The 25,579-nt window shown below is 43.8% G+C and overlaps 1 protein-coding gene across 10 annotated transcripts in view; it reads right to left on the bottom strand.

The window, feature by feature from the left end:
* Positions 1-329: 329 nt before the first annotated feature.
* Positions 330-25,579, bottom strand: part of ATP8A2 (ATPase phospholipid transporting 8A2) — a 338,417-nt gene continuing 313,167 nt past the window's right edge. For 8 of the 10 annotated variants that reach the window (XM_079973394.1, XM_079973393.1, XM_079973391.1 and 5 more), the window contains 4 exons: positions 24,784-24,872; positions 19,876-19,980; positions 5,065-5,156; positions 330-982 (listed from right to left, as the gene is read on the bottom strand). In XM_079973394.1, the coding sequence (XP_079829520.1) occupies positions 885-982; positions 5,065-5,156; positions 19,876-19,980; positions 24,784-24,872 (384 nt within the window). In that variant the 3' untranslated portion in view covers positions 330-884. The remainder of the gene's footprint in view (positions 983-5,064; positions 5,157-19,875; positions 19,981-24,783; positions 24,873-25,579) is intronic. The other 2 variants (XM_079973395.1, XM_079973390.1) reach the window with 1 other exon arrangement.

Consider the following 25,579-nt stretch of genomic DNA (forward strand, 5'->3'; position numbering starts at 1 on the left):
TCCATAGCTGCCCTCCAGATGAGGATGCAGTGGTGGGCGGACGCGAGCCCCACGCCACCCTTTCGGGCGGCACGGTGCCTGCAGGTGCCCAAGCCACCATGTCACTCCCAGGAGAGACTTGTGGCTCGGGCGTGCTGCAGGCCCTACGGTAAGTGGTGGCCCCTCCCCACCACACTAAGCTGCTGCGTACATAGCCAATGTCTCTGCAACCTATTTTATATGATGCTGGCTTGTATCTCTGGGCGCTTATTCCTCCTGAAGAGAGCTGGCCATGTTTGTTGCTGGGGCCATCACTCCTGCCCTCCCACACTCTCTCTCTCCATGATGCATTTGTTTTCCTGGCCTCCCAGCTCTCTCCGCGAGCCTTTCAGTCAAATAAACAGTGAACATTACAAAGGTTTCATACATGCACCCTTTGCGCGCTTGGATCTGGGCATGGCAAAACAGGAAATGCCAGCGCTCCTATCCAAATTTGGCTGATCTCTCACAGAACATACAACCTCTGTTACTTCTTTCCCCAGAACTACTTCTTCTCCCCACCCCCCACCCCTCCGCTTCCCTTTCTTTTTAAAACCGCGGCAAAAACAAAATGGTTTTCAATTTCACACCTCGTGGAGCACAGCCAAATTGCTGCATAAACAAGGTAAACAAATGTGAGGCAGAGCAAGGCAGCCGGCTTCAGATGAGGGATTTGCCCTATGATGTGTGCTCAAGGTCTGCGAGAAGCGTACATAACAAACTCGTTGGCTAAGGCCACAGTAAAAAGGGTTTTCTTTTCTGGTGTTTACGCTGCTGCTGCCAACCTTAGTCGAGGATGTATTAACAGTGGACGCATTGATCCTGATCTTATTACTCCATCCACCAGCCGAGCAAAAGGACCGCCGTTATTCGACGCCAGGTCTCTGTTTCGTCGTGTCGTAGGATCGGACGACTTGAGACTGGGAAACGACCCCATGCTCCTCTTGAGAAAACGCATACCCGTCTGGAGAAGAAGAGAAGGAGCAGAGGGGAAGTTAATGAAAGAGCATGCCTTGCCAATAGTTAAAAGAAAGTGCCACAATGGTGGAATGGTTAGAACAGTTCCATCACCACCACCCTCCTGCCTTTCTTCCAGAACCAGGACTCAAGGAGGCTCACAAAAATCAAGACAGGCATGAATGAAACCCAGAAAGCTAAACGTGAACAGAAGACAATAGGTAGAAAGGATCAATAGTTAAAACAGTAGAGTGGGAATGGGCCTGTGATACCTAGGTTCACACCACTTAGATGTAGATGGCTTTAAAAGAGGATTGGACAAATTCATGGAGGCTAAGGCAATTAATGGTACTTGCCATGACAACCATGCTCTGCAGCACATGGGATAGGGCAGCCTGTGGATAATCATGAATAAAGCCCTAATAAAGTTGATACTCCAAGGGTAGACAATCTGCTGCCCTCCAGTGATGTATTGTGGACTACAACTCCCATCATCCCTGGCTACTGGCAGTGCTGGCTGGGGCTGATGGGAGTTGTAGCCTGCAATATCCAGAAGGCACCTGTCTATGCTACTGTAAAGAAACCATGTGCTGGAAGCAAGAGGGACATGCTTTTCACAATGGGAAACTTAAGAGCTGAAGCCCGTAGATTGAGCCCTCCTCCATTCCACCCTCCCAAATTTGACCGGGACTCCACCAGATACAGCACTTAGCATGATGTTTAATCCAGCTCTGCCTTTCACTACCACTGGAGAAACAAAGAAAAACTGTTGGCATATCTGTCTTCCCCTACTCCTTTACATGTGACCCAAAAGTTGACTAATTGCACATTTCCGCTATCTTTAGAAACCAAACAATGAAAGATTCCATCTCTGGCTTTACAATAGAGCCATTGAAAGCTTGAACGTCTCCCCAACTCTCCTCCCCCCTTTTAAAAGCCGCACCTATTATTCCATTCTCTGGAACAAGCCACCCATTGTTTGGGGCATGTACAGCTGCCCAGGAGTGCAAGAGCAGTGTCACAGAGGCTCTGGCATAGCACAGGTCCCAAATTCTCAGCCTCTTCAATCATCTGAGACTTGAGGAGGATTTAGAAGTTATCTGATGGCGTGTGGGAAGGAAGGCTTGCAATATTGTGAAACTATAGGTTTTCCGATTTTCTGGAGGATATCAGAAGTATTAGAAGCATATTACTGTTAGCTTGGATACCCTTCTGGGTGAGAGATTACAATTCAAGTTTATCTCCCATTTAAGGAGTTATGACCCTTCTCAGTGCAGCTACCTGATCATTTTGTTAGTGTTCCCATTGGGTGAGGTGCAGCAGGTACCCAGAAGCAGCTCATCAGGTAGGGAGGATGCTAGGGTAACTTCCTGGCAGGGCAGTTGTTGCTGCTTACCAAGAGAAGGGAGAGGCATATGGGAGGTCAGCACAGTGTGAAAAACATCAGTAATCTTGTGCTCCTGCTACTGGTGTGTTTGCACCACACTGACCTCCATAGAAAGGAGTATAGGAAGATGCCTTCTATATTGAATCAGAACATTGGCCCATTTAGCAGCAGCTCTCCAGGGTTCCAGAGGACAAACATTGCCAACCCAACCTGAAGATGTTAGGGACTGAACCTGGGACCCTCTGCATGCAAATCAGATGCTCTTATCATTGAGCTAAAGCCCTTAAACAACCCATATTCTATATTTTCTCTGCAATTCAATGGGGACGATAGTCTTTTACCTGCTTCGGCACATGCCTTAATCAGGCAATCTGATTTGGTAACAGACCATTTTTGTATTACTATACAATACACACTTCTTTGTTGCATGAACTGCACTGCTAATTATTTTATTATTGGGCATCCAACCCTTTCCCTGTTCCTTTTCCTGGTGTGCTGCTTAACAGTTTCTATTGATAAGGGATGACAGAAGTTGTAGAGGATAATGGATCAGCCCCTTTTTAAAGTCTTAAAAATACAGTGAAAATTTATGCTCATGAGAAAAACAGGTGGGTGAGGATTGCAGCAAAGCCTAACTGGCCCAGCTCATTTAACGCTTAATCATTCGTATTTATGGGGGACATGCTATCAGAGGTAAAATTTATTTTAGTACCCTCTTCTTATTTCCTGTGGCTTATCAACCTGTTAAAAGCCGGGGGATGCCTTCAACAGTGTGCACAGCCTCATAGATCACACCTGACAGCACAAGCTTTCTTCTTGTGTGTGCCAGAACATTCTTTTTCTTCACACTTTTGTTCTGGAGGGTCAAGCAGCCTCTCGCATTCAGAGCGTGTCTGAAGGGGAAGGACATTTCATTCTTTTCACCTGCTTTTCAAACGATGCAACTCTGGAACCAGTCCAAAGCCTAAGGGTGTAAATCGGCAATGATTTACATCTCTGTACCCTGCACAAAAAAATAACCTCTAAACGGGAAATTCCCTAAACAGGATGGACATAAGAACAGCCTTATATGGTGAGACCAATGGTGGTCTGCATAGTCAGGGAGCCCATTTCCAAGTGTGGCAATAAATTCCCTCCCAATAAAGAGAGCAAAGACCAATGTCCCATATATACGTATTCAGAAATGAGGATTCCCAATGCCACAACATTGGGGACCCCAGGTCTATAACATGGATGGGGAACTTGTGGCCCTCCAGGTGTTGTTGGCCAAAGCTCAGGTATGATGGGAGCTGTAGTGCAGCAATATTCCCAGGCCTGCCCTAGTCTTCCTGAGGTTGAACAGGGAACAACACACTTGCAGAGTATTCTCTGTATGCATACCTGACCAATGAGGTCATAGGCTGGAAGGGGGTATCTTGCAAGCACCTTAAACTACATATTCCTGAGCTGCACAAACCTCCAAATACTTAAGAGCCACCCAAACAAAATGAATAGCTGGCGGCAGCTGGCAGGGAGGGGGTGCTAGCATGCTGCTGGCCTCTCCAGCAGTGGCATCGCTGTGTGTACCAGGAGGGAGAAAGTGAGGAGGTCAGTATGGTGCAGAGCCAACCTTGCACTCCCATCTTTGTATCTACAGTGTGCTGATCTCCCCATGACCTCTCCCTCACTAAAAGGGCAGAGGTGCCCCTGATGGGACAGGTGTTTGGCGCTGTTCCCCCCCTCCCCACAGCCACCCCCCAGTGAAAAGGACAACAGTATACACTCTGGGCAGGGCATAAGTTATGCTGCAACCCCCCCCCCCAAAAAAAAAACTGCACACCATTTGATGCTGAAACAATATGTATAAAGGTAAACCTTACTGCATGCCAATGAGCGCACTGAGGAAGCAAATAGTGCAATGATGTTGCCACAGGGTCAGGCAGAATAAAAGGGTGTGTGTGACTCTGCCATTCAATGGCAGCGTTAAAATATCATTTTTGATTATTTTAAACTTCAGCTGGTATCTTTTTGAAATACAGTTTAAAGGAGCGATCGTACTGTAATACGTTTCTCCTGGGCCTTGGGTGTTGGTGGGATATGGAGGAATGAAAGTTTTTGCAAATGTCTGAGGATATTTGAAATCTTGGGGAAGGCACAGACCCTAATTCCAGTTCCAAATAGGAGTGTCACTGTCAGCCACTTTGCTTCTCTGTTGGATCATCTCTCCCTAGCCCTCCTTTTGCAAAAGGGTAAAGGTAAAGGGACCCCTGACCATTAGGTCCAGTCGTGGCCGACTCAGGGGTTGTGGCGTTCATCTCGCTTTATTGACCGAGGGAGCCTGCGTACAGCTTCCGGGTCATGTGGCCAGCATGACTAAGCCGCTTCTGGCGAACCAGAGCAGCGCACGGAAACGCCGTTTACCTTCCCGCCGGAGCGGTACCTATTTATCTACTTGCACTTTTGTGCTTTCGAGCTGCTAGGTTGGCAGGAGCAGGGACCGAGCAACTGCCGACCTTCTGATCGGCAAGTCCTAGGCTCTGTGGTTTAACCTACAGTGCCACCCGTGTTCCTTTGCAAACGGGTACAAGCTACTAATGTGAGCATAGTGTGCCGCACTCTGCTTTCCATTCATTTCTACAGGGCTTCGGATGGGAGTTACATGCCAACCCAACCCTGCCCCTTACTCCTGCAGCATTTCAGGACTGAGTTCTATTACTACTTACGTGAGACACCTTGCTGGACAGAATGAGCACGGAAGAGACTTGGAGGGGTTTTTCTGCCAAGCCTTTTCAACAAGTGGTCCCGTTCGTTCATGCTGCAAGAAGAAAGAACAAACCTAGTGAGACGCTCATGACATGAACCATTAAATGGTCTCTTTTAAAATCAAAGAAGAAAACAAGATGTGGACACAACAGTGATGGTGCAGGATCTACATAGCTTCTCCCAATACCTTTCAAGTGTAAACAAGCAACCAGCCAATTCTAATGTGCTCATGGCAGTGAGCCACCACTGTTTAGAGAACATACATATTCCAAGTTAGTTGGAAGGTTCTATAAACTTTCATTGCACGGCATGCAAACTTCCTTAGGGTCACAACTGCTGCAGAGAGAAAGGGCAACATGATGTTATGTAGGATATGTTAAACTGTTCTATTCAGAAGTACCGGTCTTGGAATATTTCCAGATTTTTTTAAAAAAAGTCAAATCACTGGTACATTGAGCTCAGTATTGTCTGCACCGATTTGGAGTGGCTGTCGAGGGTTTGAGACCGTGCTACCTCCCAGCCCTGCGTAGAGGGCTGACGACTGAACCTGAGACCTTCTGCTTGCAAAGCAGATGCTCAACCACCGAGTCGCAGCCAAGAAAAGCCAAGCGCAATTTTCTAAAACTTCACAAGGCGGGAACCCCAGAACTGCAAGCAGTAGATAAACTCGCCAAGGATCTTCATTCCACTAGGAGAGTAAACTCTATAATTTCCTTTGCTCCCGAAAAGAACAGTAAACATAAGAAAGAACTATTTTCTGCAACGCATGCCAGGACTATTGCACTGCTCAAAATCCATGGCATTTAGGCTTCTAGCAGATAAGCCAACACAAACATACTAATTCCTCCTCAGGATATTATGCAAACTGTAACGGCTCCCCTCCATCCCGACACGTGAGGCAAAAAAAAACTCAGTCCAGAAAGGTTTGCCTGTATGCTTCTCCTTTGTCTGCAGAACATGTTACAACGTGAGCAGGAAGAAAAATGTTGTGGGAGATCCTGGCACCAACATGGCTCCTGTGAGTTGGTGGATTATGCCAGCGTCTCCATCTCTTCTTACTTCAGTGTGGGCAGCACCTTGGGGACAGTGCAGGCCAGGACAATCACTAATAAAGGCCTAATAAAGTCAATACATGGAAGGGTAGCCAACATAGTGCCGCCCAGTGATGTGTTGTGGGCTGCAACTTCCCTCATCCCCGACCGTTGGCCATGCTAGCTGGGGCCGGTGGAAGCTGTAGTCCACAATGTCAGGAGGGCACCAGGGTGTGGAAGGCCACACAACAAGAAGAACCCACAGCAGAACTCCTGGGTGTAATCTCGGTTCTCTCCACAAAGACTCATCCATGCATTTTAATCATCAGTGCTCTAATGATGACATGGCCTCCATCATCATGATGTTTTCATCCCCCAAAGGTTTTTGATTTGAGTTTCCATTGAAATGAGGCTGTATTTTAATGTTTTAATGTTGTATTTTAATCTTGTTTTTAAGTTGTATTTCAATCAATTTGTTTTTATATTGGGTGTTAGCTGCCCTGAGGCCGGTCCTAGCGGGGTAGGGTGGGGTATAAATAATAATAATAATAATAATAATAATAATAATAATAATAATAATAATCACCGACTGAAGACAGCCAGCTGTTTGTAAGGCTGGAGGTGACAATAGAGAAGGATAGTAAAAACAACAAAAGCAACAGGAAATCCATTGCAGAGAGAGAGAGAGAGAGAGAGAGAGAGAGAGAGAGAGAGAGAGAGATACAGATTTGCACAGGATTTGTATATGCTCATTTAGTTATTTATTAAATTTGTATATGATTATTTAGTTATTTATTAAATTAAGTCACTTTATCTTGCCCAGGGCAACCTAAAGCAATTTAGAACCAACCAAACAGACAGACAACCCTCGGCCCCGAGATATATGGAAACCAAGAGGAAAAAGAAATAAAAAACATCCCACTCACTTCTAAAAGGCCAGGTAGTTTTTAAAATTAGTTTTTATGAAATATTTTCTTGTGCAACAAACAAACCAACAAACCAAATAAAAAGAAAGGAAAAAAGGCCAGATAGTTAAAAGTCCAAAGGCATGATTATAGAGGAAAGTTTTTGCCTGGCACCTAAAGATATATAATGATGGTGCCAGGCAAGCCTCCCTGGAGATAAGGGATGATGGGAGTTGTAGTCCAACACCATGTGGAGGCCACTACGTTGGCTACCCCTACATTGTATGTACACAATTCCTTTGTTGTACTCTCACCTCCAGTCAAACTAGGTTTTCAGAATAATACAAAGAGTAACATATTGGACCAGAGAAGAAAGTGACAGTGATGGTTCTTTTAAACTACCTTTCCCTCTGGCACAAACCTTCAAGGGTCTTCTCCAAGAACTGTTGCCTATGGAAGAAATGGAATTGCCACATAGAACTACAGATATCCTGATGGGGTTTTTGTTGTTGTTAGAAATCTTGAACTGGGCAACAGGACAGATGCTGCGAGACAGCAGGGAAGAATGAAACATCACTCAGAGCCCTTTGGAGTTCTCTTTGCTGGGGACCAGCTCTATTAGTTCCAAGCTTATCTGGATTTGGTCCTTTGTCTTGGGCCAGTATCTATGAGATACTGATCCTGTTTGCATGTAAATGTGAAGCCAAATCATGGCTCAGCACAAGCATGGAGAGATCATGGCCTCTTGGCTCCTTCTCTGGTCCTGCTGCTTCTGGGAGCTAATACATGGCTTGTGTCATTAGAACCCACGTACATGCTTTGTCTTGCTCCAGACCAAAAACAAGCTGTACCCATGGTCTGTTCTTCATTTGCACCTTCTGGGTCATCTGGAGGAGATAAACCTCCAGGTTTGGATGACATACTAAGCCAAACTATGGTCCAGTTCACAGCAATGCAGCAGCTTCAGTTTCTGTTCTGGAAGTTTGTGTGCTTGCACTAAGCCATGATTTGGCTTTGTGTTATGTGCGAACTAAGCCTATGATTTTCAGGTTCTGCAGTTCATTGTTTAGAATTGAAATCTCACTGTCACTGTTACAAATGCTTGCGAAATGTGATGGGGCTCCTAGCGAGTGTGGGAAATGTTAAAGTTATCAATTCTGCTAGTGATGCGTATGTCCTGTTCGCTGGCCCCCAAATGATGCATTCTTTTCCCCACCTGGGAAAAGGGGGTGGGTTGGGAATAATTGTTCTAGAGCATCAGCTAAGCCCCAATTAACTACGGTAAAAAGGATCCTTTGTCTTTTCAGCCCCTCCCGCAGAGGAAAGGAGTCCCTAAGCCTGGGCAAAGAACATCTGTCTTTACACATTCAGTTGACAAGCATCAAAACAAACAGAATAATTCAAAGCTGACCACAGGGTCCCACTGGCTTATTCGTTGGAGTAATTAAAAAAAGATGAGCTTCACCACCAATTAACCTACTGAGCGCTAATTAGTGTTAATGAGGATTCGAGGCACTTGCTGCAGCTTGACCCAAAATGTCCTCCAGAGTTCACTAATTGGCTGGTGGCAAAAGCGAGACACAGACAGAAGGGAAGGTTAAAGTGGATGCAGGTGTCTTGGTGATAGAACAGGCACATCCTGGGAAACTGGGTGCCTCTGCCGGGGTTTTAAAAATTCAGGTTGTCCCTCCCCCAGCTCTGGCCCCTAACAAAAGAGCAAGTTAGAAGCTGTGCTCTGACATGATTTGTGAGCAAAGCGACAGGATCCTGGTGACGGGAGGGGGATATTTTTTTAAAAAACAAACAAACAGAAGTCACTCCCATCTACTGGGGATTTCTCCTATGAAAACCCCACTGAAACGTGCAAGATTTCTTATGCACATTTCATGCATTTTATGTTGGGCTTACTTCCAAGGAAATGAGTTGAGAAGAGAGGAAGTCATTAGCAAGCAGCAGCCTGGGAACTTGCTGGTAAAGGGATGGAGCTCACCTGCTGACATCCGCTCGAATAATTAAACAAAAGAAAAACTAGGTGAACAAGGAAGTGTTGGAGTGGACAGGGAAATGCACTCAAGTGCCTGGCTCAGTTTATATATATATATATATATATATATATATATATATATATATATATGCTATCAGGCTTTTCTGCATTTATTAATGCCGTGCCATGAAATAAGCAATTTTCCCCCTTAAATAGGCAAATTGTTCTGTGAAATAAGCACATTTCCACTGTGAAATACAGGCTGACACATGGCCTACTTTAGCGTTGTCTCTAGCCTTACACTTCCCCTCTGGTTCTTTTCCAAAAATATAATTAATAATAATAGTAAAAAAAAAAAAAAAGATTTCCATTTGCTAGCATATGTGGCTATGGGTTGGATTTTAATTTATATAGATATTTCAGTAAAGTGACAGCTCTCAGAACTAAACTAAGTAATGAACTTCTTCTGTTCAGTTTAAAACCTCATTAAGTCGGTACCCATATCATCACTGGAGAACAAAGCCCCAATAAATGTTTAGAGAAAGGAGTAGCATCTCACAGGGCACTATGGGATCTCTTCAGGCCGGACTGAGAACATCTGCCCAAACTGAAGCATCTTGTGATATTATCTGCAAGCATCAGAAGTGCTGGAACCGTGTGCCTGGTCCCTGAAGTTCAAAGTCGGTTGACTATCCCCTTAAAAGTTCTATATGGCAGGAGTGAATAACCTGTGGCTCTCCAGATGTTGCTGGACTCTCATCCTACCTGATCATGGGCCATGTTGGTGGGGGCTGATGGGAGTTGGAGTCCAACAAGATCTGGGGACACCAGGTTCCCTATTGCTACTATAGGTCCCTTTCCAAACAAGCAGAGTGGCTGGGGAAACCCAGCCAGATGGGTGGGGTATAAATAATAATAATAATAATAATAATAATAATAATAATAATAATAATAATAATAATAATAATAATTTCAAACCCTTCTGATTTAGGCTGTTATTTTCTGGCAAGCCACAGGGTTCTGTCTTGGGCCCGGTCTTATTCAACATCTTTATCAACGACTTGGATGATGGACTCAAGGGCATCCTGATCAAATTTGCAGATGACACCAAACTGGGAGGGGTGGCTAACACCCCAGAGGACAGGATCACACTTCAAAACGACCTTGACAGATTAGAGAACTGGGCCAAAACAAACAAGATGAACTTCAACAGGGAGAAATGTAAAGTATTGCACTTGGGCAAAAAAAATGAGAGGCACAAATACAAGATGGGTGACACCTGGCTTGAGAGCAGTACATGGGAAAAGGATCTAGGAGTCTTGGTTGACCACAAACTTGACATGAGCCAACAGTGTGACGCGGCAGCTAAAAAAGCCAATGCAATTCTGGGCTGCATCAATAGGAGTATAGCATCTAGATCAAGGAAAGTAATAGTGCCACTATATTCTGCTCTGGTCAGACCTCACCTGGAGTACTGTGTCCAGTTCTGGGCACCATAGTTCAAGAAGGACACTGACAAACTGGAACGTGTCCAGAGGAGGGCAACCAAAATGGTCAAAGGCCTGGAAACGATGCCTTATGAGGAACGGCTAAGGGAGCTGGGCATGTTTAGCCTGGAGAAGAGGAGGTTAAGGGGTGATATGATAGCCATGTTCAAATATATAAAAGGATGTCACATAGAGGAGGGAGAAAGGTTGTTTTCTGCTGCTCCAGAGAAGCGGACACGGAGCAATGGTTCCAAACTACAAGAAAAAAGATTCCACCTAAACATTAGGAAGAGCTTCCTGACAGTAAGAGCTGTTTGACAGTGGAATTTGCTGCCAAGGAGTGTGGTGGAGTCTCCTTCTTTGGAGGTCTTTAAGCAGAGGCTTGAGAACCATATGTCAGGAGTGCTCTGATGGTGTTTCCTGCTTGGCAGGGGGTTGGACTCGATGGCCCTTGTGGTCTCTTCCAACTCTATGATTCTATGATCCTAACAAGCCACAAACATTCTGAGCTAACTCACTGAAATGCATGAGCCACAGAATAACAATTTATAAAGGGAGGAAAAAACCCCTCCTCCTGTATGATTATTCTGCCCTTGCTTTAAGGTCCTCTTTGGGCACCACACCTACTGAAATCAAACTATAAGTGGAGACCCAAGGATCACAACTTCTCCATTGTGCCACCCCAATTTTGGAACTCGCTACCCAGGTACATCCACCTGGTGCCTACCCTTTGGAGTTTTTAACATGCAAGATGACAACATGTTTATTTTACCATGCTTTTTAAACTTCAGGATATTGGTTTAAAACCAAACAAGAACAAATCAATGTCACTTTTAATGACATTTTATTTTTTAGTTGCCATCGCTTCTAGTATTTCAGGGTCATTTGCTTATTTTGATGACTGGTTTGGACTTTTTATCTAATTTTTAGTTTATTGTATTTTCATTGTATAACTTGATTTGGAAAGCCGCCTTGAAATGGTCTCTTTTAAGGCATGGCATAAGTACCATATATCAAATAAATATATATGTGTTCATCTCCGCTTCGATCTCCAGTAATTAATAAATGGAGGCCTTTCAAAATGTCTTGTGGTTTGTTTGCCTTTTCTCCCATTTTCACGGACTCTGTCAAATTTGCCATTTCAGCTATTTTCCAGCTTTGGTTCAGTCGTGCTGTTGAGAGAAAGAATTTAACAAGCGACACCATTTACTTGCTACTGATATTTTATTTGCCTTTAAGAGGTTCCAGACTAGTTTGACATGGATTTTGCTGATGGGCTTAATTTAAATGGTCTAACAAAACACTGACAGGATTACTGGGGATACAGTTAGATGTGATTGCTTTGTTTCTGAGAAGGACTTTTCTCTATCCAACAGTGCAATCCAGTACAATGTCAACTCAGAAGGAATATCTGTTGAGTTCAACAGGACTTACTTCCAGGTAAGTGTGCATGGCAACCTCCACCAATCTGGTGCTCTCCAGATGTGTTGGACTACAGCTCCCATTGAGCTGAAAACATCTGGAGGGCACCAGGATGGCAAAGGCTGGTGTATGTGATTGCAGCCGTATTCTCTTATTTTTGCAGAGTCTTGCCCAAGGTGCCTAAAATAGCTTTATGTTACCAGAACTTGAATTCTTTTCCATTTTCAATCAACCTGGTACTGTAAGGTAAAGGTAAAGGGACCCCTGGCCATTAGGTCCAGTCGTGACTGACTCTGGGGTTGCGGCGCTCATCTCGCTTTACTGGCCGAGGGAGCTAGCGTACAGCTTCTGGGTCATGTGGCCAGCATGACTAAGCCGCTTCTGGCAAACCAGAGCAGCACACAGAAACGCCGTTGACCTTCCCGCCTGGAGCGGTACCTATTTATCTACTTGCACTTTGACGTGCTTTCGAATTGCTAGGTTGGAAGGAGCTGGGACCGAGCAACGGGAGTTCACCCCGTGGCAGGGATTCGAACCGCCAACCTTCTGATCGGCAAGCCCTAGGCTCTGTGGTTTAACCCACACTGCCACCCGTGTCCCATCTGGTACTGAGTCAGAGCATTTATTGGCTCACCTAGCTCTCTGTACAGTGTCAGGCAGGGAGTATCCAGGGATTCAGGCAGGGGACTACCCTAGGTCTATGTGTGAGATCTTTTGCATGCAAAAGATGTGCTCTTCTACTAAGCTACAACCCTAAAATAACTAGCAATGATCCTAATTATTATTTTAGCTGCACTGCTGGTGTCATCACTGACACTGATAAGACTATCAATTATCTGGCGAGAAAGTATAGGTCTTATAATTGCTATAGATGGGGAGCGAAAGGCTTTTGACTAGCCTTTGTTTGTTTCCATGTGTATTCTGTTCTTTCAAAGAATCAAGGGATTCCCACCCCCTTTATCCTCACAACTCTGTGCAGTCAGTTACCCTGAGCATGATGTGTGTGGATTTGAACCCACGTCTATTTGGTTCAAATTAAGCACTCTGTTCATTTTGCTACGCTGGCTTTTTAGGTATATTAACAAATTGCTGCTTTGGTAAATCTATTCCAATGGTTAGCTTTTAAGTGGGATATCTGATTCAGAAACTCAAAAGAGGACCACGGATGCTTTAGTTGTGATCGCTGCATTGCGAGGGGTTGGACTAGATGGATCTTGGGGTCCCTTTCCAACTCTACAATTTTATGACCAAATTCTCTGAACTTAAATCAGGGTGAGGGAACCTGTGCCATCCAGCAGTTGTTAAATTATAGGTCCCATCACCTCCAACCACTGGCTTTGTCGGCTCATGGGAGTTGTGAGTCCAACAACAGCAGCCCCCCCTGGTATTTTACCAGCTTTCCCCCAGGTTATGAGGACCATTAGTGGTGTAGACGAGAGAGAGCATGGCAGGGGGCACAGTTCTGGGATTTTTATTTTTTGGAACACCAGGATTATTGAGGGATCCTCTTTGCTCTGGCAAGTGAATTAAGTAATAATGAGACTTTCTACTCTGTTTGTATCTGTTTAGCACAGAGGAGGCCAGAGTACGAGGGAAATAATCTAGCTGGATACTTCTTTCCTTTTATTTGATGGTGTTCCTACTTCATGCCGGCAGTTTAAATGGAAACACATAGCTTTTTGCCAAAGCTCAACATTTTTTTTACAGGCTGAACCTATGCCGTCAGGATGAGTTCCAAAGAGCATATTTCCAGGAAACTCTGCATAGAATTGTAGTTTTGCTTAAAGCTTTTTAAGATTTGTGCGAAGAGGAAGCAGTAATGCTGCCATGTCTGTGTAAGTCTTTGCAGGGGGTCTCAGCAATAAATCAGGATGGAAATTTATTCCTCTTCCAAGAAAACTCTGGGAACTGTAGCTCTATGAGGGGAATAGAAGTCTCTTAACAACACCCATAACACTGTAATTCCAAGGATTCTTGGGGGGGGGGGGAGGGAGCTATGGCAGTTTAAAGTAGTATAATAGTGCTTTAAATGTATAGTCTGGATGGTGCTTTGGTAAGAAGACCTTCCTCTTTTAAAGCAGAGCTCTTTCCCAGTCTATATCTGTATTATTATTATTATTCTAATTTTATTTTTTTTGATTGAGGGGCAGACTGAGGTTAGTGGGGCACTGCCCTTTCCACTGTAATAAAATACCCTCCACTAGACTGGATCAGGGCATCCTGGGAGTGGTGTGATTCAGATGCATCTCAGACGCTTTCTTTTTGTGTCCCTGGGGTCTTCTGGAAAGAGAGGGTCTTTCTAAGCCCTCATGTCAGCAAGGCTCCATGCTGGAGTATATATGTGCTTGAGAGGGGGGCTGTATCTTGCACTGCTATTTCAGGGACCAGATAGGCATCTGTATTCATGCCCTGGGTAAAAAAAAACCCACAAAAAACTCCCAACAACAACAACAACAACAAACCCACACACACTGAAGAGAAGTTAAATAAAGAGCTGGTCACGCAGCTCCTTTTACCAAAGCAACAAGGTGCAACCAGAAGCACTTAGATGGAAAAGAATCCCCACTGCAACATCATCGCTCCTTGTTGGTCAGAGACAGTGTGGAGACTGTGGGGATCTTTGGTTTTTAAACCTAAGAATGAAGGAAGATCAGGTTTGTTGTGCCTGATTAAAATCAAAGAGCCAGCTAAAAATGCCAGAGCCTTGTGGTGGTGAACTTAAAGATTTTCAGTTACATGAGGCAAACGAAAACTTGGGGCAACTTGACACTTTTGAGGCTTATTTTTGTCTGCGTGGGGCTACTCCTCACAAAAAAGGCATGTGCAAGGGGCTAGTTGTGGCTGTTATGAGAGCCAGGAGACCCTCAGTCCCAGCGCTGATGGATTTATATCACAGAAACATGAAATGTTACGAGTTGGAAGGGATGCACAGGGTCATTTGTTCCAATCCAGAACATTTATTGCCCACCTTCCTTCCATCATGGAACTGAAAGTAGCACCCATGAGGTTCCCAGGCAGTCTCTTACCCAGGCACTGATCAGACACAGCTCTGCTTCACTTCAGCAAAGCCATTCTATACCTTTAGATTATGCCCCATAAAGGCAGTATATGTGGAGAGCAGGAGGAGCAACTCCCAGGTGATGCACATGTTACTGGCTTAAATCAGAGCGAGGTTCTTTCCTCCCTGTTGCGTTTCAAAACACATTTGCACATTGTTGTGGACATGGGTGTGGTTGGATGTGTTTTTAAGTCACACCAGCGTATGTTCTGGTAGGAGTTGGGGACATCAGCACATAAGCTATGAGGAAGAAAGAACCCAACATAAGGGTGTATTGGGAAAGCTGGCATTTATAGATTTTGGGACTTGTTTTTTTTTTTTTTAAGCAGTGTTGCTTTTCACAGACGGATTTCAAATCTTAGTCATTTAGGTGTGGTTGGGGCACTATAAATGCAACCGAGTTTTACAAATCTTTGTAAACACCTGTTTTTTTTTAATTTTGAGAATTTTAATAGTTTCATTTTGCTTTTGTAAACCACTTTAAGGTTTTATTATATTCAAAAATGTTGTAAAAAAGAAGTTCTCTTACCTATTTTCTTATGCTAGTCTGCAAAAGGAGCTGAACGAAAAGGACCAAGCAGCTTAGAGCATGGGACCAGAGAAGCTGATTGTGATGACAGTCTGCTTATCTTCCAGAACTGCCTGAACAAAGCTAAGCCCTCGTGGGAATACTTGCAAGAATCCTCCCAAGGAACGCTAACATTTCAGCAGAAGAAACTGGGAAAACGCTACTGCAACCTTAGCATAACTGCCTGCACACCCATCCTATTCATAACTCACTAGAAACAAGGCGATTGTGATTACACACTCACCTCCCTAGGTTTAATGATACACAGAAACAACATAGTTATCAGTGCAGGCCTACAGCAGATGTGAGTTAGAAGAACTAAAATAACACACCACAATTTTCACTCCCCCCAAAATTAGTATCCAAATAAGACAGACTGTCCCATCAGGAAATTCCCAGCGTATAAGTCCCCCACCCCCCGCAAACCGCCTCCCTTCCCCAAAGACAAGCACATGTTTCCAAGCAGGTGTGAAAGAGCCAGGACTCAAACAAGGCGATAAAAGACAGAACAATTCTCAGAAGGCACACAAGAGGCCACATCATAAGCATGACACATCAACTTAAGGCCGGGCAGAGAAACTCCACTATTATCTAGTTTGCAGATGGACCACCCAGAAAACCTGGGTGCAATTAGGAAGGAGAAAAAACAAATGTGTGTTGGGGGGAAAGAGGAGGGGGATCCTTTGGGGGAAAGGCAATGGACCGAAGGAGCTGGCAGTGATTCCTTGTATTGTCCTGCATGGAAGCCTTCTGAGAATGAGGGAAGCCTGTAATGAGGAGGAGTACAGATGAAAGCATTTGGGAAAGAGAACGTAATGAAATAAATGGCTATGAAAACATACAATCGAGGAATGAATCACAGCATGGCAGTTGCATTTGGGGAATGCCACAACAGTAACTCAACATGACTGGGGAAAGCAGATCACACAAGAGACAAGAAACACACACACACTGCGTTACACTTAACACATGCACACAGCCTTCCAGGTGACAATGATCAAGAGATGATGACTTTATAAACAATGGCTGTGATACAGGAGGGAACCCAAGAAGCAGTAGGAGCTGCATAAGGAGAGCTTTAAATAGCTGAGATCTCTCAGATTAGCAGGGAACAAGAACCAACCCCCTCACCCCCTTGAACAGCCGATTAACAGATTTCAGCTTTTGTAAAAAGAGATCCTTCTGCATGGAACTAGGAGCAGGATTGAGGACTAGAGTCTCCACACACAGAATTGAATCCCCAGGTATGGGTAGTGTTATGGTCCTTGGACAGAGCAAACAAAGAATAAGTTATCTTACAGTTGCAACAGAGTATGATCCATGCTGAAGAATGAATGGATGACTAAATAAAGCTAAATGACCTGACATTTGCTGTACAAATTATACCAGTATATCAAAGATAAGAAATTGTACAAGCAGAGTTGAGAGAGGCGAATGGGGATTTCAAAAATGTTTATCCAGCTAATCCCAAAGTCATAAGACGTCCTGGCACAGTTGAGGCTGCAATCCTATACACGCTTAACTGGAAGTAAATCCCACTGAGTCCAGTAGGACTTCCTCCAATCCTGAGTAGACATGCGTAACATTGAACCATGAATACTGGTACATCCATACCGTACGTTAGGATACTATTATAAACAGCCATGGCTTGCCCCAAAGCGTTCTGGGAACTGTCGTTTCTTACAAGTGCTGAGAGTTCGTAAACGACCCCATCGCAGAGCTACAATTTCCAGAGTCCCCTGTTAAGAAGGGATGGCTATTAAACCACTCTTGAGAATTGCAGTTCTGTCAGGGAAACAGGCCTCCCCCCAACAACTCTTAGCACCCTGAACAAACTACAGCTCCCAGAACTCTAAACAGCTAAACAACAGGCTAAACATCAGGAATAACCTTGTGGCAGTAAGAGCTGTTCAACTGTGGAATGGACTTCCTCGGGAGGTGGTGGACTCCCCTTCCTTGGAGGTTTTTAAGCAGAGGTTGGATGGCCATCTGCCATGGATGCTTTAGCTGAGATTGCAGGGGGTTGGACTAGACGACCCTCGGTGTCCCTTCCAACTCTTATGATTCTACGGCAGTTCAAAGTGGAATCACAGTGGTGTGAATGCGGTCTGACACTACAAATAGACTAAACACAAACCAGAGGATCTCAAAACCTTACAGTTTAATTAGTAAGAGTTCCAAGGTTGCTGCCTGGCTGTTTAAGGAAATAAAAGTGATGCGTTTACTCCTCCACTTGCCTCAGCAGCAGCTACAATATGGCAATTAGTTTCTGTCAGAATGGGCATAAAAGCCTCAGAAGGCTGCCCTTTCGTACCAGAATGGAATCTTTCTTTGAAGTCTCATTCCACTCAGGTTGGTAGTTTAGACGGTTTGGTCAAATCCCATTTAATTATCATGAAGTCCCTCGGCGGGTCACACGGTGCCATATTGTTTGAAGAACACAAGTGTTAGTTATAAAACCTTTTTGAACTTGTTCAGCTCCTCGATTTGCCGACGCACAATTGCATTCTAAAAAGGGCTAAATGAACCCTTCTGAAAGTGGGGTGGGATTGGGGGGGAGAAGCCTCGCTAGAATTCTCTCCCAAGCCTTTCAGGCCGGACAAAAGTCCCCACAGAGCACATAACGCTCCTGTACAATGGGGCGTTTAATAATAGCAGTGGGTTCCATATGGTCTAGCCACACAATGGACAAGCGAGGACAGCTTAAGGCTGAAAGTGTAACAAGCCACAAGGTGAGACCAGGATGTTGTTTGCTGTGTCGAAGCATTCCATTCATAGCAGAGGTAATCACTGCTTGCTTTATCCGGCAGCCCTTAAACACTGGGTTTGTGACAGTTAACGAAGCCCAGCGGGATTGTGAACGTTTGAAACAAAGGGGGGCGGAATACTACCTGTGATAATGCATGAACACTGCCCTGGATCCAAAAAACTTCATGACTATCAGTTGCTAGGAATCACAAGTGGGGAGAGAACTACTGAGCTCACATCTCGCTTCCCAAAGGCATCTAGCTCATCACTGTGATGGAGCAGTTGACCCCTTTTGTCTGGTCCAGCCATTCTGTGCAGCTCCCAGCTCCTTACGTTACACAACAAGTCTCTTTTGAAACTGAGCGAGGCCTGAAAAGGGTTTTACGGAATTTATTTAGTAAAAATATTTGTGCTACCCCCACCAGCCAATGGTTATTGCAGCGCCTTAGGGCATATAAAAACCCCAATCGAAACAGCAATCAGATACTAACACAAATGCCCCAACCTAGTATATTAGGAATCTCTTTGACGCGAGTTGCTTTGGGGGGCGGGGGAGGCAGTCATGTCTCAAAAGCAAGACAAAGTAAGTTATGTAAGTAAATAAATAAAGAAGAATAGTAAATTGGATTCAGTAGTCAGGTTAAATAAAAGCATATGGCATGGTGGAATCTACAATTAAATGGGGGAAAGTCAAAGATTTTACTGGGCACGACCAAGTCCTGGCAAAAGCAGCTCTTTGGATCTCTTTGGGCACTGTGGACAAGGGGTTAGGTGTGACTTAGTAACTTTCACCAAGAGTTTTGACCATGAACTGTAGCACCCAATACTATTACTGATCTTTGGCATAACATGAGAAATTCTCCTTTGTAGGCCCAATGGAAATTAAGAACGTAGGAAGCTGCCTCATATGGAGTGAGGCCACTGGTCTATCTAGAGAAGTACACTAACTGGTAGCAGCTTGCCAGGGTTTCAGACAAGGGGAAATCTCCAGTCCTATCTTGAGATTCTGGGGATGGAACCAAGGACCTTCTGCATGCAGAGCAAATGCTCTATTACTGAGCTACACCAGTAACTCAATGGACCGACACACTCCTTTCATAACTTGAACTTGTTTCAAGGGGACTTGGGAACAAAAGGCTTTGAGTTGACGTAACCCACTGGATTCTGTTATCCCTATTTTTGTAAAAATATGGTCTTGACGCTTTGTTTTTTGTCAGTCGGTACAATAAATCAACAAGACGAGGCAAGGCATCAATTTAACAAAGAAGCCACCTGAAGCACATCTTTGGATCGGCCCCAGCACCCAACGAAAACATTACATGCCATCATGCGAGAAGCACTAAATGGGGCCTTGGCCTCAAGCACCAAACTATGATGGATGGAGCAGTGAAAGATGGAAGCTTTTTTTTTCTCTTTCCTCCTTTTAAAATAAAGCAGATGAATGGATAAAATTGCTGAGGAGTCTGGAGGATCTCTCATGCACTGAGGAAAAAAAAAAAATAATGATGGTGGGGAAGGGGGAAAATATTGATCTGGCATGCTTCCAGTTAAGATGGAATTGCCCCCACCTCTTTCCATTACTATCACGCAGCATAGATTTCCCCAGCTCTTTGGACTTAGCTTCCAACTCTTGAACCTGCTCCAGCAAAGTTTTATGGTAGGTATGCTTGGCCCTGTATCGCAGGAGAAAGACACAAAAACAAAGACACCAACAAATCAACTTTCATTGGATGTAAAAGACTCCACTTTCCCCACACGGAGTTAGATAGTCAGTAGGGCTGGCTCAAGACCCTACCGCCCCAGGTTCTTTTTCAAGGATGCAGTCCAGCAGAGGATGCTGGACTGAAAAGCATGGATTACATGCTACCTTCTCAGTGGCGCTATTCCAGCCTACACCAACCTGGTGCCTTCCATATGTTTGGATCTCAACTCTCATCAGCCCCAATGAGCACACCTGGAGAGCACCAGGTTGGCAAAGGCTGTGTGTGCTGGTGGGTGAGCACTGAAGATTGGGGAAATAAAGAGAGTGCAGCAGCATAGCATGCTAGCACTTGATTCAGCTTGACAGTACCTGGGACAGCATCCATGTAGTGATGACAAAGCAGTTTGCTTTAACAGAATGCTCTTCTTGACTTTGATCAGAAAATAATACCCAGTGCTCAATTGACAGACGGGTTACAGACTGGGGATCTGCTACTGCCATCATTGGACTGCTCAAGAGTCGGCCATTCAACAAAAAGAGAAGGAATTCATTGAATATTCATAGAAGCAGAGCCTGATTCCATTTTGTCCTTTGAGCAACACAGAAAACCTTAGGAGGCTCTTTGATAACAAATGGCCAATCAAATGTTCTGGTTTACGTGGCCTTTTCTTCCCTAAATCACTGCCTCCTAAAGGTGGTTCTTCTCCCCTCTTAACATGCCACTTGCAGAGGGAGAGAGAAAAGGGTGTCTGCAGCCAGAATTTTCTGCTTCTGTGCAGAAAGAATGCACCATTTTTCACTACTTGCACACAATAACAATAGGTGCAAACATCTGCATCTTCAGAGCAACTGGTAACCTTAATGCCTGGATTCATTTTTTTTTCAGAAAGAATCTGTTGTTCTCACTAAAGAGCAGAGCTCATCTCTAGCTGTTGCTCCATCACCTTTTTCCAAAGGGAAAGTCACAAGCAAGCCATGAGATAACTTGGATTTGCATTGGTCTACACAGAACCTTAAAATGTTATCAACATTCTTAATAAGGAAATTATATAATTTTCATCTGTGTCAGGCTTCGGCTTACTGGAGCAACAGCAAAAGAATGTCCACATTTTCATTCATGACACCCTATTATGTACTTGAAAGCTTCCTCAATTTCCCCCCCTGGCTGGCGTGAATGTTGTTAATGCAGGAGAGAATTTGGAAAAGAAATGGAAGGGTCACCACAACCAGGGTTTTTTCCATTTACGAGAGGAGCCAATTTCAAATGATGTCTATTTAAACCTCATGTGGGAAAACTGCATGGACATGTGGGATCAACTGTCCACCAGTAAGCCAAAACTTTATTCTGTAAATAAATATACTTGCTGATTAGATTTCTGTGACATAACTTTTCAAGGCTCAGTTACGACTATTAACTGACCAAATAACATTAGTATGTCCTGAAAGTGTCTAACTGTAGGCAAAAGGACCACTATCTAAACGGCCCAATCTTAATAATGCCTTGAAATGGTATTAGTAGTGTGTACCTAGTGACAAACCTGGTGCCCTCTAAATGCTCTTGGACTTCAACTCCATCAGCCCCAGCCAGTATGGTCAATGGTCAGGTGTGATGGGAGTTGTAGTCCAGGAATGTTTGGTGGGCTAGAGGTTCCCCATCTCTGCTTACATGCTACCAACATCATTCTTTTTTTCCCTTTTTAAAAAAAGATTATACAATTTAGACACTGTTCTCATGCTTTGGTTTTAACAAAGTTTGGTCACCATTAACATCAGTCTTCCATTAGTATAGAAGTAGAGGGTATTTGCTAGGCTGGTTCATGAAATTATTGCTTGCACCACAACCCACATTTCATATGTTTGTGGACACAATACTTTTCAATGAGTCACTTCACACATCCAGGGCTGGATTGTGGGCTGTATCTGATTTGGCAGGTCACAATTTGTGCAGACTTATAATATAAAACATACACATCACCTTAGATGTAATAGTTCAACTTTCAAAGGATGGGTTCATAAAGCAATGCATTTGGATAAGCACAAATTATAAGAGCAGAAAAAGGTGGGAACAATTAAGTAATTTTTTTATTTTGTATGTTATGATCATATTTGTAAGCAAAGCAATAAAACGTCATGAACCATTATTTAGAAACCTAGTTTGGTGATTGCCTATAAATACAAGGGTTGTAAACTGTCCATTTATCAGATAAGATCTTGAGCTGCAAACTCTGAAGAGAGGGAGACGATGCTCCATCTCATGTCCGTAACAGCACAAAGAGGCAAATCAGTATTTACTACAAAACAGCTTGATCTCGTTTTTCCACAACAGTCCTTGGAAAAATCGTACTGATGTATGTAAATGGAATACAAAAAGAGGCACTTGTTATGACCAATTAAAAGGTAACAGCTAAATCCTGCCCCTCTATCAAGTTATATAGCCATCTCTCACTATCAGCACTCCAGTTAACTTAAAATTAAATCCATTGATCAGAGAAGCAAACTTCTTTTAGCCTAATGAGCCAAACTCTTTCCAGCTAAGAGGCTCAGGACTGGAGCATTCCCAGGCAATGACATCATCACCCAAGTTTTGTGATGGCAGCCATGGTATGTTTATTTTTTGTTTTTTAAATAAGCACACGTTGCCTTAGAAGTCAACTCATCTTCTCCTGTGGCATTCTCAAAAATAAATATGGCAGTTGCCTGGACCCAGTATGAATGCTGGGTTTTTTTTTTAAAAGGTGGTCATAGCAGGCATAAGCAGTGAAGTCCTACTGGAGTTCTGGTGGCGGTCCAGTGATGAATGGTATTGGCACCAGCCCCAAGAAGGTTGTGACATGTCTCTATGTTTAGAAAAAATACATTGCACCTCCAGTCTCCGAAGCCCATGCTATACATACACTTTCCTTTCATAGATACATACCGTGCCCATCATGATGACTGGTGTTTTCATATGGGATCAATACTGATATTGTAGCAGAACATCCACCAGTATAGATATTAGGCATAGCCAAAATACTGACATGGTGACATTCCATTATCCTCTTGCACAGGGTTCTTCAACCCTGGGACCCCAGATGTAGTTGGACTACAGCCCCCATCATCCTTGACTATTGCCTATGTTGACTGGACACGATGGGAGTTGTAGTCCAGCAACATATGGGGACCTAAGGCTGAAGAACGCTGTGAGTCTAGCCCAGCCAAGAAATGAAACCCTCAATGAAACTATACAGATAGACCCAGGCTTATTGTAAATGGGTGGGGTGACTGGGAGCCATGAGGGGCAAAAAACCGGTTACCCTAATAGTGGCCTGAAGTGCACTTCTTAATTTTCTTCCATATACATTAAATACTGCCTTTCACTTCTGAGTGAGGCAGGAAGATAAAACACTGTTGTTTTAGTGGCAGCAAAACCTACCTGAATGGCCTGACCGCCACTGACAGGGATGCACCACCAGGGGGTGTTGCAAAATAAAGGCCCTCTCCCTCCAGGTACATCATGCCTATCAGAACAGCAGCCATTTTGCTAGTAATCTATAAAGCACAGCTTTTGCTCCGACAGGTCTTTACCTTCCTTCCTCGTAAGTCCAACTTTGTCAACCCACTAAATTAGAAACCTTTAGCTCCTTACTCCAGTCAACACATGTCCACAGAAAAACGGCCCAGTGGAGGAAACGGCTTGTTCCATCCTGGCTGTGTTTTCTTTCTTTTTTATGAAGGCCTACCTCCAACAAGCAGAGCGAAGGATAGCTGGAGGCTTAAATGTAAAGACAATTCCGTCTTCACCGGAAAATGCCAAAAAGTGGTCTTGCTGGGGGTTTTGGCAAGGAACCCAGACAGAAGGATCAGTTCATAAGATTACTAAATATGTATCTTGCCACGAGATGACAGCATTATGGGTTACAATATTTTGATTTCATGGCACGGAAGCTACATGTGCAACCCTTTCTATGCCCAGCCCCCTCATTCCGTTGCAACAGCTGGGATGTCTGTTGCTCAGTCTATCAAGGAGCATCTTGACATATCCCTTCAAATAGAAGCAGGGAAAAGCCATGGGGCTTAAAGACATGCTGTCTAGTTCAGATAAAACAGTAGCACAAGAGAAAGAGAGGAAAAGATACAAATGCTCTAGTGGGGGCGGAAAGAAAGCAAGCTAAAAGCAAACAAGGCTTTTCCTCCATTCAGGATTTCATGTTAATATTTTTGTTGTTCAAGCTGTAAACATTCATTATCATAAGGCACCGTCCTAGATGGGAGTGTGATGTTCACAGTCATCTTAATAGCAGTGTTTTCAATAAGATGTGAAGGTGAACTTCTGTGCTATGTAAGGTCCTATCCACCCCTTGGTTTAATGTGCGTGGTGAACCATATGTGGTTCAAAACGCACTTTAAGACAAGGAGTGGATGGACCCTAAGAAAATAAATTGCTACCTATATAAGCTTTTAACACCCACACAAACATATTCTTCTGTGCAGCCCTTTGTCACAACAAGCGTAGCAAGTAGATATGACTATTTCTAATCAGGATATAAACTGGTCTTCAGTCTTGGTCCAACATTCATCTTTATGACTATTGTCACTACTGGAACATTTTTTATTGTTTGTGTTGGTGAAGCTGGTTAGCAACCTGTATGGCTGCTGCAACCACCACTACAACAGATCTGCAGCAAGATTAAGATTAGTGGCTGTTAAGATTAAAAGAGAGAATCTCATTCTTATTTTGAATTTCAACAGTCTTTTTGACAAGAGGTGCAGTTAATGAGGCATTTCCCCAACTTACGCTCTCCACGCCACATCTTTAACAAGGCACGCTGTGGGCACCAGAAATAAACCGAGCCAGAAGTATCCACACCTCAGCACCATTCCTGCCTGTAAGGAGAAATGAATGCAGTGTTAATCACGATCACGTTACACAATGCAGCAGGGACTGGCTGAAATGAAAGGGTAAGTTAATAACATTGTGTGAAAAAGGAATATAATAAAAGCAACTGAAAAGCAATGCATTGCATGTCAATCTACTGATTTTATTTCATTCCAAGAATTGCCACCCAATTACTGTTGTTGGTTATTCATTCGCAAGCCCTACCATCCAACTTGGTGGGCCTTCAGAGAAACATTACACATATAGGCCATCATAAAACATCCATATAAAATTTTTTAAAACATATACAAATGAACAGCCATGTAAAAATATGTAATAATGAGGATTTTCATTGGAGTTTCTTCCCGCTAAATAGTGCCATTCATCACCCTAAGAGATACTATTGATAAAAACTCAGCCACCCTTGTAGCTACTTCCGGGTTAATGTCAGACAGATAGTATCTGATATTTTCATTGTGCCATGATGTTAGACTACCCAGAAAAAGGGGATAGCACACATTTGGGTAGCTGGTTGTACAATGGACAGTAGAAAAGAATATGTTCTACTGTGGCACTTCAAAAAACACCCACAATGCCTATAATTTCTGGGGATGTTTAAATATCTGCCCTTGACAAAAGCTGAGGGGAAAACGTTCTAACATAATGGTCTAACATAATGGCCCTGCGTCGGACTGCAATGATTAATTTTGAAATA

The sequence above is a fragment of the Podarcis cretensis genome (assembly GCF_951804945.1).
Source record: "Podarcis cretensis genome assembly, chromosome: 4".
NCBI lineage: Eukaryota > Metazoa > Chordata > Lepidosauria > Squamata > Lacertidae > Podarcis > Podarcis cretensis.